Raw genomic sequence first — 14,311 nt, 5'->3', positions numbered from 1 at the left:
TTTTCGTTTTATACAATATTAAATAAGAACTTTTAGTTACGAATAATCATAATATATAAAAATTACGTAAGACAATTAACATATATAATAAAAAATAAGCAACAACCCAAACTAAAATAACCCTGGGCCGGTTCCGGTATTACGTTTCAAACCGGTATACCGGATTTTACCGCCGGTACAAACCTTATGTCGTTTCACTTATTTACCGGGGTGTTTCGTACCGGATTTACATCCGTAAACGGTAATACCGGTATAACCGGCCGGTATTTACCGGTTTTTAAAACACTGTCCAATATTATAACATGGCATCCCAAAACCAATTAACAAGTTTTATTCGTTGGCAATAAAAGGCCTCGGATTTTCATTTCGCTTTAGGCCTCGAAATAGGTTGAGCCGGAGCGTCAACTGTAGGTTATGGTGTTAAGGTGGGGGTCAATGTGAAATGTCTTAAATGCCCTTACCACCGTTATCTACTTAACGTTTATTTAACAGTCGTTAGGGTGAGGGACTCAATTGTTGAAAGTGCGCAATGTTCGGGACTCAGAGGTTGAAGTTAAAAAAGATAGGGACTCAAAATGCAATCTGTTGCTAACCCAACGGACTCAAATTGTATTTTACTCTTTACTCTTATTTAGGGGACCTGAATGTATAGTCAAGGGTAAAAAACTTCAAGTTTAGAGTGTTACACTCTTTTTTTTCAAACTTCCCCAACGGCGTCGTTTATATAACCTGTGCAGCATATTCGTCATCCATCTGCGGCCCGTATACAGCGATCAAGGTATCATCTCTTCTGTTCTTAACCCTAATTGCTTATTATTTTGTTCTTCTCGTTTAATTTCGTCTATTAGGGTTTCTTCCGTTTGATTTCATCTTATTTACAATACTTCAAACAATCCGTTTCTTTTCATTCTATAATTGTAGTTTAGGGTTTCTTTGTTTATATCGATTTGCTGCTCTTGTCCGGTATTCAATTTGCTGTTTGATTTTAGGTTAAATTCTCTGAAAAGTTGTTTAGTTTTAGGTTATTATCGTAGGGGTTAAAAAATCCAAGTTATTCGAGATTGGCTTCAAAACGAGCCAAGCTTAAACGCGCCTTGAGCCTAAAAGTAAACTTGTTCAATAAACAAGCCCCAGCCTGGGCCTCACTTATCAAGTTCGAGCCCGCTCGTGAGTCTGTTATTAATATAATTTATTTTAATATATAAATATAAATATATATTTATATAGTAATTAATATTTTGTATAAAATTATGATAAATTTATTTTATTAGAAAGTTTATAATAAGAATTATAATAATATAAATTAATTAATAAGTAACAAACGAGCTGATCTCGAGCTTCAAAAACTACTCACGAGCCGTGCTCAAACTTTAGAAACAAAGCTCAAGCCCAGTTGAGCTCGGGCTCTTCTCGTTTACACCCCTATATTATCGGATTGATCCTCCACAGGCACTTCAATTGTCTGTTTGTAATTGAGTATTTATTGTGGAATTATAAGGTTTTATTCCAGTTATACTGTGATTACAGATTAAAGTAGTTATAGAAATGGTTGGTTGCAGCAAACTGTTACATTATTTTTATATATGCTCATTTTGTTTTATGGCATGTGTTTCTATAACAACAAACGGAATTTTCATACGGGGATCGACCATGTTACCTAACTAATATAAAGCCTTAAACAAATAATGAGCATAGATTACTCATAATAGTTTATCAGGGGAACCTTCAAGGAATTGGTGTAGTGGTAAGCGTCTGATTCCCTTACAAGGGCTCATGTTCGAATCCAGCTTTCTCTGGTTTCTGCCTTTAACCCCTTGAAGACCGCCTGTCTAGCACAAATTGCGTTTTGCCTTACAGTTCTCTACTTAGAATTGGTTCGGCATTGAAAGACTTATAGTTAGGGGGGGCAATCATGACCCGTATGAATAAATATGGGTCCTTTTTAATTTACTATGGGTCAATTTGGGCTTTCTTTTAATGATTAATGGGTCCAACTGGGTAATTCTAAAACTTTAAAAAGATATTCACTTGGGTTTAGGCTGGCAATTTCTACCCAAATACCTAAATTTGGGTTAATTTGGACTTTAATTTTAAGCTGCTGGGTCATTTTGGGTTGATTAAAATTATTAATGGGTCTAGATGGGTAATAAGAAAATCAGAACTAAAAGAGAATGGATCAGGATGGGCCATTAAGACAAAGAGAATGGGTCAGGATGGGTCATTATCTTTTTTACCCTAACAACTCATCCACGCTCTCATCTTTTCTACTCTACCAGTACGCTCTCAATTTCTACCCAAATACTCCCTTAAATCAACCTATTAGCAATCTATTCTACACTTCTTGATCTGATCGATTGAAAGGTATGAATTTCACTTTTGGTTAATTTATTTTCTGTAAATTCACTATGCATTCTAAACTTCTTCTTAATTGTTCAATTTCAAATACACATCGAAACCATAGTTAGGAACCCGTGAATATTCATGACGATTTAGACGTGGTTTGAGTTGTATGTTGTCTTGTTTGATGGATTCACATTGGGATTTTGTAGTTTTGTACTACCCGAGTTGTTGGATACTTAGATTCTTGTTTTGGGAAACTGTAGTTTGTGGTATGATTGATCGAGGTTAATGTGGTTGTTGCTTTAAGCAAGTTTCTACATGTTCTGGTCTTGTTTTGGCCTCTAATTTGCTTTAACTTTTGTTGATGGTTGAAAATGGAGTTACTGTTCGAGTGTTGGTTTGACCCTATGTTGGTTAGTATGATGGGATCACATTAGGTTCCTAAATTTGGTTTCTTTTTCGCTTTGTTTCCGACTGTCGTGTGGATTTGTTAGTTTGTCTTGCTTTGTTTTATTGTGGGGTTTTAGCTTACAGATTGTATTTGGGTTGTGTTGGTTAGTATGATGGGATCACATTAGGATCCTAAATCTTTGACATATGATTTTATTGCTTTCATGGCTGATTTCCAATGTGACAGCTGAGTCTGATGTACCCATCTCCTACAAACACATTATCGCTCTGGGTCCTCTATTGGTTACCTGACCGACCCAATTGCAACACTAGGTCCAGGCCTGGTCAGTACCAAGTGCTTGTCCGTACCTAGAAGCGAACAACCAAGCACCTCTGACCATCTTCGTGACACCCAACCACCACTGATGAACACCGTAACCACTGATACGAGTCCGTGAGTTTTCTGAATCGCATATCTCAACCTCTCTGATACGAGTCCGTGATTCTAGGTAGCATCAGTTGCTGGGATTAGATAAAAAATAGGCATGAAAATTGTAACTAGTAAATATACAAATTCAATGTAGACACGACCCTCTTCCAACTTTTTATTCAACTTTCCAGTAACAATCTCCTTAATCGCAACTTCCGTATCATGAACCACATGCCTCGCATGCCACACCACAGAAAACGAACCCAACCCGAGCTGTTTCCCAGCCACATACTCCCCAACCAATCAAGCTCTGTACAAAGACTGACTCGTCATTCACCAAAATCCTATAGTTATCCATTATCGTATATGATCTAGTGCATTTTTTCTCCATATGGAGGTTGTTAATAACTGATTGATTATTTTATGTATAGAAACTTTGACTATGTGTTTATGTTTACTTTGATTTGATGCATGTTTAGGCTCAAGTTATCGGTCAGTATGTCTGGAGAAGAAGAAGAGAATGCTGCAGAGCTGAAGATAGGCGATGGTAATACTTTCTCTCGGGTTTCTATCTGCACATCTTATATAGCATATGTAATTACAGACTTTGGATTTCCATTAGGCTTTTCTGTTTGGCCGTGGGGCGGGACCCACAAGACACTTTTCTTTTTTTTCAACTTCTTGTTACTGAAAATAACAGCATATGGTTTTCAGAGTTTTTGAAGGCCAAGTGTTTAATGAATTGTGAAGTCTCCTTGATTCTTGAACACAAATATGAGCAGCTTCAGCAGATGTCTGAAGATCCAATGAATCAAGTTTCTCAGTGAGTATAATGTTTTATTGAATATAATATTGTTGGTTATTTTATTTTTAAAAAAAAATCCGAAATTTTTTACGCTTTTTGGTCAGAGTGTTTGAGAAGTCCCTGCAATATGTGAAGCGTTTCAGTCGCTACAAAAATCCAGATGCCGTTAGACAAGTTCGAGAGTATCCTTGATTACATGCATATTCATTTTCTATGCCTATCATCATATACATACATATATGTTTTATTTTTATAATTACGCTTTTCTTGTTCCTGTGTGCTTTTTTTGCATCTAGGCTGTCAGTTTGATTTTTCTTAACCAGTGCTCAGGTTACTGAGTCGCTACCAGTTAGCAGAATTCGAGGTAATGTTTTCATACAAATGATTTGTAATTACTCTCCTTGATTGTATTCTGAACCGCATATGCGAGATGCAGCTTTGTGTTCTTGGAAACCTATGCCCTGAAACCGTGGAGGAAGCCATTGCTATGGTTCCGTCTATCAAGGTACTTTAATAAAAGCTTAGAAAAAACATTTGTAAATGGAGGAAGCATGTGTTAGTAAAGTTTGAATATGTTTATGCAGTCAAGGGGACGGGGACATGATGATGAAGCCATTGAGAAAATGCTGAATGACATGTCTTTGATTAAGAAGTTTGAGTAGTTTCTATGTCTTGTTTCTGTCCTCATTTCCAAAGATTGTAAGGTAATGCTATAGTGATGATTTGTATTAAGTGCATTGGAGCTTGTACCTTTATCATATACTTGTTTTTTGATGACCATCAGTTTGAGAGGGGAAGTTCATTTTATAAGAAAGTATAGACAATTGTAGTACTAATATTATTTCCGTAATAATAATAGGTAAGGCAATACTTATTATTGAAAGGGTGGATAAGTGTTAGCAAGTTGACACCATGGTTTTAAAAAACGTTTGAGGCGTGCGCCTCGAGGCGAAACGGCCAAAAAACGAGTTTGAGGCGCGCCTCATGGTGTTTTTAATGTATTTGCGCCTCAGAGGGGCTGAGGCGCTAAGAAAGCTGCGCCTCAGGTGCGCCTCAGGGGATTTTGATAGTTGTTTTTGATGTTTTTGCCTTTTTGTGTCAATTTCAAGCATTCCATGTCTTTTTTAAGTGTGTTTTTGATGATTTTGATGAATCTGATGATGAATTTAGTTAGTATTATTATTTTTGTAATATATATAATTTTTATATTTATTTATTAATACCGCCTCGGCCTTACGCCTCATGAGGCGAAGGGAAAACGCCTCGAAACTCGTTTCCGTTCTTTTAAACCTTGGTTGACACTGGGATTGTTTGGAAGATAGAGGTGTACCTCCCAAGTATATTGACATAATTAGGGACATGTATGACAAGACTATAACTAGCGTTCGGGCGTCTGTAGGAGATACTGATTTCTTCCCTGTGGAGATAGGACTCCACCAAGGATCTGCATTGAGTCTGTTTCTTTTCATAGTCGTTCTGGATGAGTTGTCAAACTCAATTCAGGAGACAGTTCCATGGTGCATGCTTTTTGCAAGGTTAGAGAAATGGCGAGCAACTTTAGAGGATAAAGGGTTAAGAATTAGTCGCTCTAAGACTAAGTACATGTACTTTGATTTCAATGGTGTAGGTGACGACGAGGACCCAAATAACCAGTGAGAGATAAGTGGTTCCGCAGACAACTAAGTTTAAATATTTAGGATCGTTTGTACAAAACTACTTGATTTTGTAGTTTTAACCCAAAAGTTTTTAGTTTTTCAATTTAATCTAACAACTTTTCTACTTTCAACTTTGATCCCCTATATTTTTCATATTTTGCAAAATTTTTCGCTTTACGTTTAGTTCTAAATTTTGCGAGTTAACACGGCACAATGCGTGTGTGTGTGGTTCAATGATTTTACGTTTTGTTATATGCTTCGTTCTAAATTTTGCGAGTTAGCATGGCGTTACGTACGTATGTGGTTCAGTGTATTTACGTCATCTATTTTTTTCCCGTTTAATAAGTTTATCACAACGCGCGAGTCCTAAATCGAGTTAGTTATCATTTTCTCTGTTTTATATGTCGGTCTAATTTCTCCACATTAAGACGCCGCACCTTCAATGTTGGTGGTCGTTGGCTGTTTGGTGCTATTTGTCACGGTTTTACGCTCCCGCCGCAACGCGGGGGGGGGGGGGGGGGGCTTAATACTAGTTAATTATTAAATATGATGTGTCACTTGGTTAGGTAAAATAAAGTTGTCTAGTTGAAGAAACACCAAATTAATCCGGAGATTAGCTTACGGTTTGTGTGTCGTCAAAATAATGTTACAAAGAATTACACGATATGTCAATGTGGTTGGTAGCACATACCTTTGTGATACTTGATCCACATGGTGTGGTTTAGGACAAACTCGTATCTTGTCACAATTCTTTTATTGTATAAGCTTTTGACTCATGTTTCTTAATTAGGTGTCTAATCAAATGTTCTTATCATTGAAAACGTCTAAAATACAATCCTGTTGGCTATAGAAACATATACAATTTAGAGTATGTTATTCATTTATTGTTAAACCAAACCCCATTCAAACCGTCATGCCACAATGAGCTTTCAATTAACAGTCGTATATAAGTTTCTTTAAAATTCCTTTAAACACAATAGCAAAAAAAAATTATGAACCTTTTGTGGTATAAAGTTGTAGCAACAACCTATGAGACTTTTGCTTATTATGTTGTACAATGATATGTTACTTGTACTCAGTGTTGTAAAAGTCGCTAGGCGGTCCCTAGTCGGCCGACTAGGGAGTTGGGAGTAATCGGAGTACTCGGAGAGTACTCGGGGAGTACGCGGACATGGTAACTATAAAGAAAATTAATTGTTATATATTATATATATATGTTAAAATAAGCATAATTCATGTCAACTGAGTATAATTTAAAATGAAACATGTTTAAAGTTCAAATATTCTGAATATAAGTCCGACTAGTCTGAGTACAAGGTTGAGTAGTCCGAGTACAAGGTCGAGTAGTCCGAGTACAAGGCCGAGTAGGCCGATGTTGACCGATTTTGACCGATTTTGACTAATTCAAAGTCAACAAATCAAGTTGACCGCCTAGACCGACTAGGCCGACTCTTTCCGACTACGTCCGCCTAGGCTCCGACTAGGCCGACTAGGCGCCGAGTTTGACCGAGGCCGACTAATTGAGTCCGCCTAGGAGGAAGTCGCCTCGGAGGGGTTCCGAGGACCGAGTACTCGCCGAGTACTCGGCCTTGGAATCCGACTTTTACAACAATGCTTGTACTTGTAAACTTATGGATACTAGGGGTGTTCATCAAATCGAATATCGAATTTTACGAATCGAATTATTCGAATAATTTTTATTTTCCATTGAATTCGTATTCGATTCGAATTTGATTAAAACCTACCGAATTCGATTTGAATTCGTATTCGAATAAAAAACTCGATTCGTATTCGATTAAAAATTCGAGTTCGAATAGAATTCGATTTAATTTAGATTCTTTAAAAACATGTAAAAAACTATCAAAATGTAACATACATTTTAAAGCAGCCATAAAGCACGATATCATATTAAAAAAGTTCCAAATAACGTATCATAAATCTTAAATTCAAAACAAGAAGTCGGGAATAACCACTCCACATTACAAGTTAATATTTTTAGGATTAGAAATCTATTGATAGATTTTTTACTTAGGTTTTAGTTATGAGTAGGGGTGCAAACGAGCCGAGCCGAGCCCGAGCTCGAGCTCGATTAACTTATGAGAGCTCGGGCTCGAGCTCGGCTCGATTCGAGCTTTGTTTTCAAAGCTTGAGCTCGGCTCGTTTGTATTTTATCAAGCTCGAGCTCGGCTCGGGCTCGGCTCGTTTATTATCTATTAATTAGTATATTAAATAAAAATAATATAAATAATAGACTTTTTAGGCTTGCGAGCTCGATAAGTAAAGCTCGGGCTCGGGCTCGTTTACTAACTAAGCTTATTTTTAGGTTCGAGGTCGGCTTGTAAACAAGTTTAAATAAGCTCGGCTCGACTCGGCTCGTTTACACTAAGGCTCGATAAGGCTCGACGAGCCTAACAAGCTTCACATGTGAGGCTCGAGCTCGGGCTCGATAAACAAACGAGCTTTGTTTTGAGGCTCAAGCTCGGCTCGGGCTCGATAAGGCTCGGCCCGTTTCGAGCTTTTTCTCGAGCCGATCTCGAGTAGCTCGCGAGCCGCTTGGCTCGTTTGCACCCCTAGTTATGAGCCATGTAGTGGGCTTGGTAATGGGTAATTTTAATACTTGGAATAAATTTTGAAAATAATTTATAGTATAGCCTAATAAAAGTTATATATGTATTATATATGAAAATAATAAATAAAAATGTATAATTTTATTCGAATTTTGAATCGAATCGAATTTGAAATTTAAATTCGTATTTGATTCGTATTCGATTTACTTGACTTGAATTGAATCGAAGTTGAATTGGAATTCTTATAATCGAAACGAATTCTTGATAATCGAATCGAATTTAAACGAATTTCGAATTTTTCAAATTCAAAACGAATTTTGAACAACGATAATGGGTATTTATAAGTGAGCCCGTAAAAGAATATTATAACAAATCATTTTATGCTATTTATCTTATTCATTCATATCAAAAAGTTACTTAAGAATTTACACTCCATAATTCAATACGAACATTAGTAGTTCTCCAAGGTAAAATCATATTAAATGCTTCAAATTTTTTTTTGGCGAGTTAAATGCTTCATTTATACTTTAAAACCTTAATTTACTTGATTACATACATATTAACACCAAACAAAAAGTTAACCTAGTAAAAAAAATTGGTACACATCATGGTTGCAAAAGTCGCTAGGCGCTCCCTAGTCGGATTCGGGAGTACTCGGGAAGTACTCGGCTTAGGCGGAGATTACTCGGGGAGTAATTGGCCTAGGAGACCAGTACTCGTGCCTCGGCAGCCTACCTTGTAGCGAGTACTCAGGGAGTACTCGGAGCCTAGGCAGGACTTTTACAACCATGGTACACATCTATACTAACCACTTTTGGGACACTTGTCATCATATTAGACAATCTCTTATAGATAATTATAATTTTACTTTAATGTATTTTAATTAATTATAGATAAACCTCCTACTAAATATTATTTAGTTTAATATCTTATATTATAGACTAGAGTTATCACCCGTCGCAATGCGGCGGGTATTCATTAGTTATATATCATGTTAGATGAAAGGCAAATGTTTCTCACATGACCACGAGTCTATGTGTAAAATCGATAAAAAAAAATAATTAATTGCACGTTGCGACAGACCTATCAAACGGGAAAAATAGACGCGTTGTGACGGACATGTCAAACAGGAAAAAAATAGATGAAAAAACGTTGAACCCCACACGCACGTTGCAACGTGTTAACTCGGAAATTTAGAACGACACGTTAAACGGAGAACTTATGAAAGATGAAAAATATATAAGAGACTAAAGTTGAAAGTAAAAAAAAAGTGTTGAGATTAAATTACGAAACATGAAACGCTTTGGGTTGAAAGTAAAAAAAATTAAAGGGGTTAAATTGCAAAAGATGAAAACTTTTGAATTAGAAGTGAAAAAATAAATTAATCAAAGGGGTAAAAAAACGTTGAACCCCACACGCACGTTGCAACGTGTTAACTCGGAAATTTAGAATGACACGTTAAACGGAGAATTTGTGAAAGATGAAAAATATATAAGAGACTAAAGTTGAAAGTAAAAAAAGTGTTGAGATTAAATTACGAAAGATGAAACGCTTTGGGTTGAAAGTAAAAAAAATTAAAGGGGTTAAATTGGAAAAGATGAAAACTTTTGAATTAGAAGTGAAAAAATAAATTAATCAAAGGGGTTAAAATACCAAAGATTAAACTTTAGACTTAAATTGCTAAAGATTAAAACTTTAGAGTTAAAAAAGAAATCAATTTTAGATTATGAAAACAAAAGAGATAAATAGATTTAGTTAAATTGATGTTTATTATTATTATTATTATTATTATTATTATTATTATTATTAATATTATTATTATTATTATTATTATTATTTAATAAAAGAGATAAATAAAAAATAAAGGTGAGAAATTATCAGAGAATGACACGTGTCCAAAAAGGATTTTTGTTTATTAGTATAGAAAGATAATACTCCTACTAAATATTATTAGTTTAATATCTTATGGATAATTATTATAGTTAATTGCCAAAATCGTCCCTGAGGTTTGGACATGTTTGTCATTTTCGTCCAAAATGACTTTTTTGTACCAAATAGCCCCCCACGTTTGTAACTTTTTGTCATTTTCATCCAAATGCCTAACTAGGTTAGAAACAATCCTTTGATGAGTTTTTTTTTTTTTTTTTTGAAATTTCACAAGTACAGGGCCTGAAATGTAATTTCTTTTTAAACCTAAAACCATCACCCCCAACTTTCTCTGTCTATAACCTTCAAAACAAACCATCAACTACCACTCACACCGTTACTCACCTCCACCGTGTAATGCTCATAAATAGATATAAAATTAAGATGTATCAACCAGTACCCATCACTATATGCCCTTCAACGAAACCTTTTATGTATCGACTTTTTATTATTTAGTACATATAGTATAGATTAGATTTATTATAGATATAACTTTTTATTATTAGATATATAAAATTAGATTTATTCAATTCGTACAATACACGTGTTTTTTAAGGATATATATTTTTTATTATTTAGTACAGAAAATTACATTTATTCAAACCGTAAAACGCAGGGTTTTTAAAAATATTTTTTTATTATTTATTATTCAAAGTTACATTTATATACTCTGTGTAATACACGAAGTTTTTAAAGATATGCCTTTTTATCATTTGCTATGTAAAATTAGATGTATTCAACACGTGTAATACACGGGGTTTTTTAAGGATATAATTTTTTTATTATTTGGTAGATTTTTGAACCCGACTATACACGGGTTTTTTAAAGATACAACATTTTTAATATTTAATATACAAAATTACATTTATTTAATCTGTGTCACATGGTTTTTAAATATATAACTCTTTTTTAGATCTATTCAACACGTGTAATATACGGGGTTTTTAAGGATGTAATTTTTTTATTATTTGTAAGATTTATTCAATCAGATTATACACGGATTTTTTAAAGATACTACGTTTTTACTATTTAGTATACAAAATTACATTTATTTAATCTGTGTAATACAGATGGTTTTTTAAGATATAACTTTTTTTATTATTTGGTATATAAAATTACATTTATTCAACCCGTACAATATACGAGATTCATAAAGATATAACTTTTTATTATTTAATATATAAAATTACATTTATTCAACCCGTGTATAATAAATAAGGTTTTTAAAGATATATTGTTTTATTATTTAGTATATAAAATTTATTTATTCAACCCCGTGTAATACACCGGGTTATAACCTAGTTTTATATAAGCAAAACAAGAAGCCAATACAGTCTAAGTAACAATTTGAAAGGTCAAACTACAAGAAAACAGATAAATTTTATCACGACAGATTTTACAATTGATTCAACAATTATACCGAGCAAGCGCTATGTTAAATACCCTAATAATAGAAAATTGGATAAACTATAGCTTCGACAAGGAGGGGCGGAATGATAAGGTGATTATAATTTTTTGTGGGAGAGAAAATCATGGTAGACCACAAAATCCTATAATAACATTGCAAACATGCAACATTTTCTGGCCAAAAATAGAAGACCAAGTCATGCATATATATTATTATTAGTGAACCCACCACTTGTCATGTTATTAAATACAAGCAAAATGTTATTATCCAACCCTTTTTCATTCACTTTTTGATCCAATTTGTTATATATCCTAAAATTTCATTTTACATATATACATATCTCCAAAAGTTTTGGAATCTAGAGGCAATAAGGTAGGTAGATTAGGCAAAACACAAACAAGATGAACCAAGAACAACCTATGAAACCACAATTAGGGGAAGAAGTTCAAGATTCCCTTCAACACGCCGCCGCCCATGTTCAAGAACACAAAGATCTCAACGAGGAAAGCAAGGTGAGTCAAGTTGGATACATAACATGCACACATCAAGCGTTTTGTATGGTTTGTTTCTTAAAAACAACTCGCACGTCGTTAAACAAAAATTAGTTTTTGTTTAACTTTTTCTGTTAACATGCACATATCAAGCGTTTTGGATGGTTTATTTCTCTTTCATGTAAATGGCATTGTTGTTATTATTAAAATACAACTTCTAGCTACATTAGAGTAAAAAAAAAAAACCTATTTGAAAAAAAAAAAAAAACGTATTTTGTTTTTTTTCTTAGAACTATATATTTTTATAATAAATTTGGATATGTTACGGTGGTTTTAAATGATCTTAAATTATAATTTTTAAACTTACGACGTAACTTTTCTATAATTTCTGAATACACTGTTACAACATTTTTTTTTTACATTTTGATGTTGCAAAAGCGCATGTGACATGTTTTTTTTATCTATGTTATCATACAAAATTTAGTTTAAACCGGCCCGCCGCAATGAGCGGGTATAATAAAAAAATGATAAGTTATAGGTTGGATAACATGTTAAGTAAGAATTTTGATGTTGATGAAAATAGGGTGAAAATGTGAAGGGTGGCAGGAAAATCAGTCAGCAGGCATCATCAGGAGATCAAATATTAGACCAAGGACACATCACTATTGGAGAAGCACTGGAAGCCACAGCTTTAACAGCAGGCAGTAGGCCTGTGGATTACAGTGATGCTGCCGCCATACAAGCGGCCGAAGTTAGGGCTACCGGCCGCACCAACATAGTGCCTGGCGGCGTTGCTGCGGCCGCTCAATCAGCCGCCACTCGCAACGCTCGCCTCACACGAGATGATGAAAAGACCAAGTTGAGCGAGATTCTAGCGGTAAACATGCATCACTCTAGAGGGTTATTTTGAGGGGTTGGTCGGTTGAACCCGACACAAACTTAAAAATCATGTCAGACACAAACATGATTCACATGGGTTGACAAGAACACAACCTGGTTTTTATTTACATATTACTTCTATAAACTACAATTATGGAAAATATCAAACCAAACCGGTCGGGTTGGTAGAACCGGCCACACTAGTCAAGATGGTTCATTTTGGTGGTTTGAACCGGTTCTTTTTTTTTTTTTTTTAATTCTCAAAATCATTAGTTTGTATTAAAAAAAAATTAAAGATGACATAGTTTGGTATGAATCATACATATACATGAAAATGAAAATAAAAATTTAAAATGAATGTGAAACAGGAAGCAACTTCAAAGCTACCAGCGGACAAGCCGGTGACGCGTAGAGACGCAGAGGGAGTGATAGGAGCCGAGTTGAGAAACGATCCGAATCTGACAACCCGTCCTGGTGGCGTTGCAGCGTCGCTAGCCGCAGCTGCAAGGATTAACCAAATCAACAATCTTAACCAAAATTCCCCAAAAAAAGAATGAATTTTGATCATGCTACAATAAATGTTGGGGGGCTTTGGCTTTCTTTCCTATTCTTTTTAATAACAATTATATTAATGTATGATAATATTTTATGTATTGAATTACAGTGTGTATATATATAGTACATCATACAGTGAGACAAATTTGTTGGTTTTGATGATGATTATGATAGAGGAACCTTGTCTATATATCAATTAAATGGTTGAAATTAATGTTGTTAAATTAAAATGATCATATGTTTATAATCCACTCGTAAATTTTGAAAATATATATAGAACAAAATTTATATATAACATGGACATAAGAATCATTACAAGATTCGTAGCCAAGAGTCGATGACTAGATTGACCGTCAATTGACTACAACCAAATGCTTTAAACAAGTTCAAGACTCATAGTTGATCAACGATCACGCAATCTGAAATATAGAATAAACATCAAACAACATAAAAAATATCGATTCAATGGTGCATGAAGGGGGTTACAAAATAATATATAAGCTAATTTATACAACTTGTATATATTTACAGGGGAAAGTTACTGTACAAATAAAGTTAACGTACTAAACGTACGAATAGCATGAAAAAGCAAAAAGCACACGGTGACATTTTTGTAATTATCTGCTTGTAGGGTACTTATCAAAATTACTCTATAAATGATACTGTAGAGTAATTTTGATCTTCTAGAGTAATTTTGTAAAATGTTTCTTGTAGAGTAATTTTGATCTTGTAGGGTAATTATCAAAATTTTGATCTTGTCGATCCAACGTAATACTTCTATGTTTAAGCACTTCTTCAGTCTATATTAAAGACTCAAAACAACATTGAAATGGGTCAATAATCATTCCTCGTGTAGAACGACCGT

General features: G+C 34.4%; 2 protein-coding genes across 3 annotated transcripts; both read left to right on the top strand.

Annotated features, from left to right (window-relative positions):
* Window positions 1-643: 643 nt before the first annotated feature.
* Window positions 644-4,801, top strand: LOC110910906 (DNA-directed RNA polymerase II subunit 4). Its single transcript, XM_022155479.2, has 7 exons — window positions 644-778; window positions 3,640-3,707; window positions 3,875-3,983; window positions 4,070-4,147; window positions 4,296-4,329; window positions 4,402-4,470; window positions 4,550-4,801. The coding sequence occupies exons 2-7, from the start codon at window positions 3,659-3,661 to the stop codon at window positions 4,625-4,627; spliced, it is 417 nt and encodes a 138-aa protein (XP_022011171.1). The 5' UTR covers window positions 644-778; window positions 3,640-3,658; the 3' UTR covers window positions 4,628-4,801.
* A 7,017-nt stretch (window positions 4,802-11,818) lies between these two features.
* LOC110914845 (late embryogenesis abundant protein 47) lies at window positions 11,819-13,589 on the top strand. 2 transcript variants are annotated; one of them, XM_022159529.2, is made up of 3 exons: window positions 11,819-12,033; window positions 12,596-12,889; window positions 13,260-13,589. In XM_022159529.2, the coding sequence occupies exons 1-3, from the start codon at window positions 11,923-11,925 to the stop codon at window positions 13,446-13,448; spliced, it is 594 nt and encodes a 197-aa protein (XP_022015221.1). In that variant the 5' UTR covers window positions 11,819-11,922; the 3' UTR covers window positions 13,449-13,589. The 2 variants fall into 2 exon arrangements, with proteins under 2 accessions (XP_022015221.1, XP_022015222.1); XM_022159530.2 differs by having other exon boundaries at window positions 11,829-12,033; window positions 12,611-12,889.
* Window positions 13,590-14,311: the final 722 nt, after the last annotated feature.

The sequence above is a fragment of the Helianthus annuus genome, chromosome 15 (assembly GCF_002127325.2).
Source record: "Helianthus annuus cultivar XRQ/B chromosome 15, HanXRQr2.0-SUNRISE, whole genome shotgun sequence".
Lineage (NCBI taxonomy): Eukaryota > Viridiplantae > Streptophyta > Magnoliopsida > Asterales > Asteraceae > Helianthus > Helianthus annuus.
The sequence above is the reverse complement of the archived record's forward strand: the minus strand, read 5'-3'. Positions and strand labels throughout refer to the sequence as shown.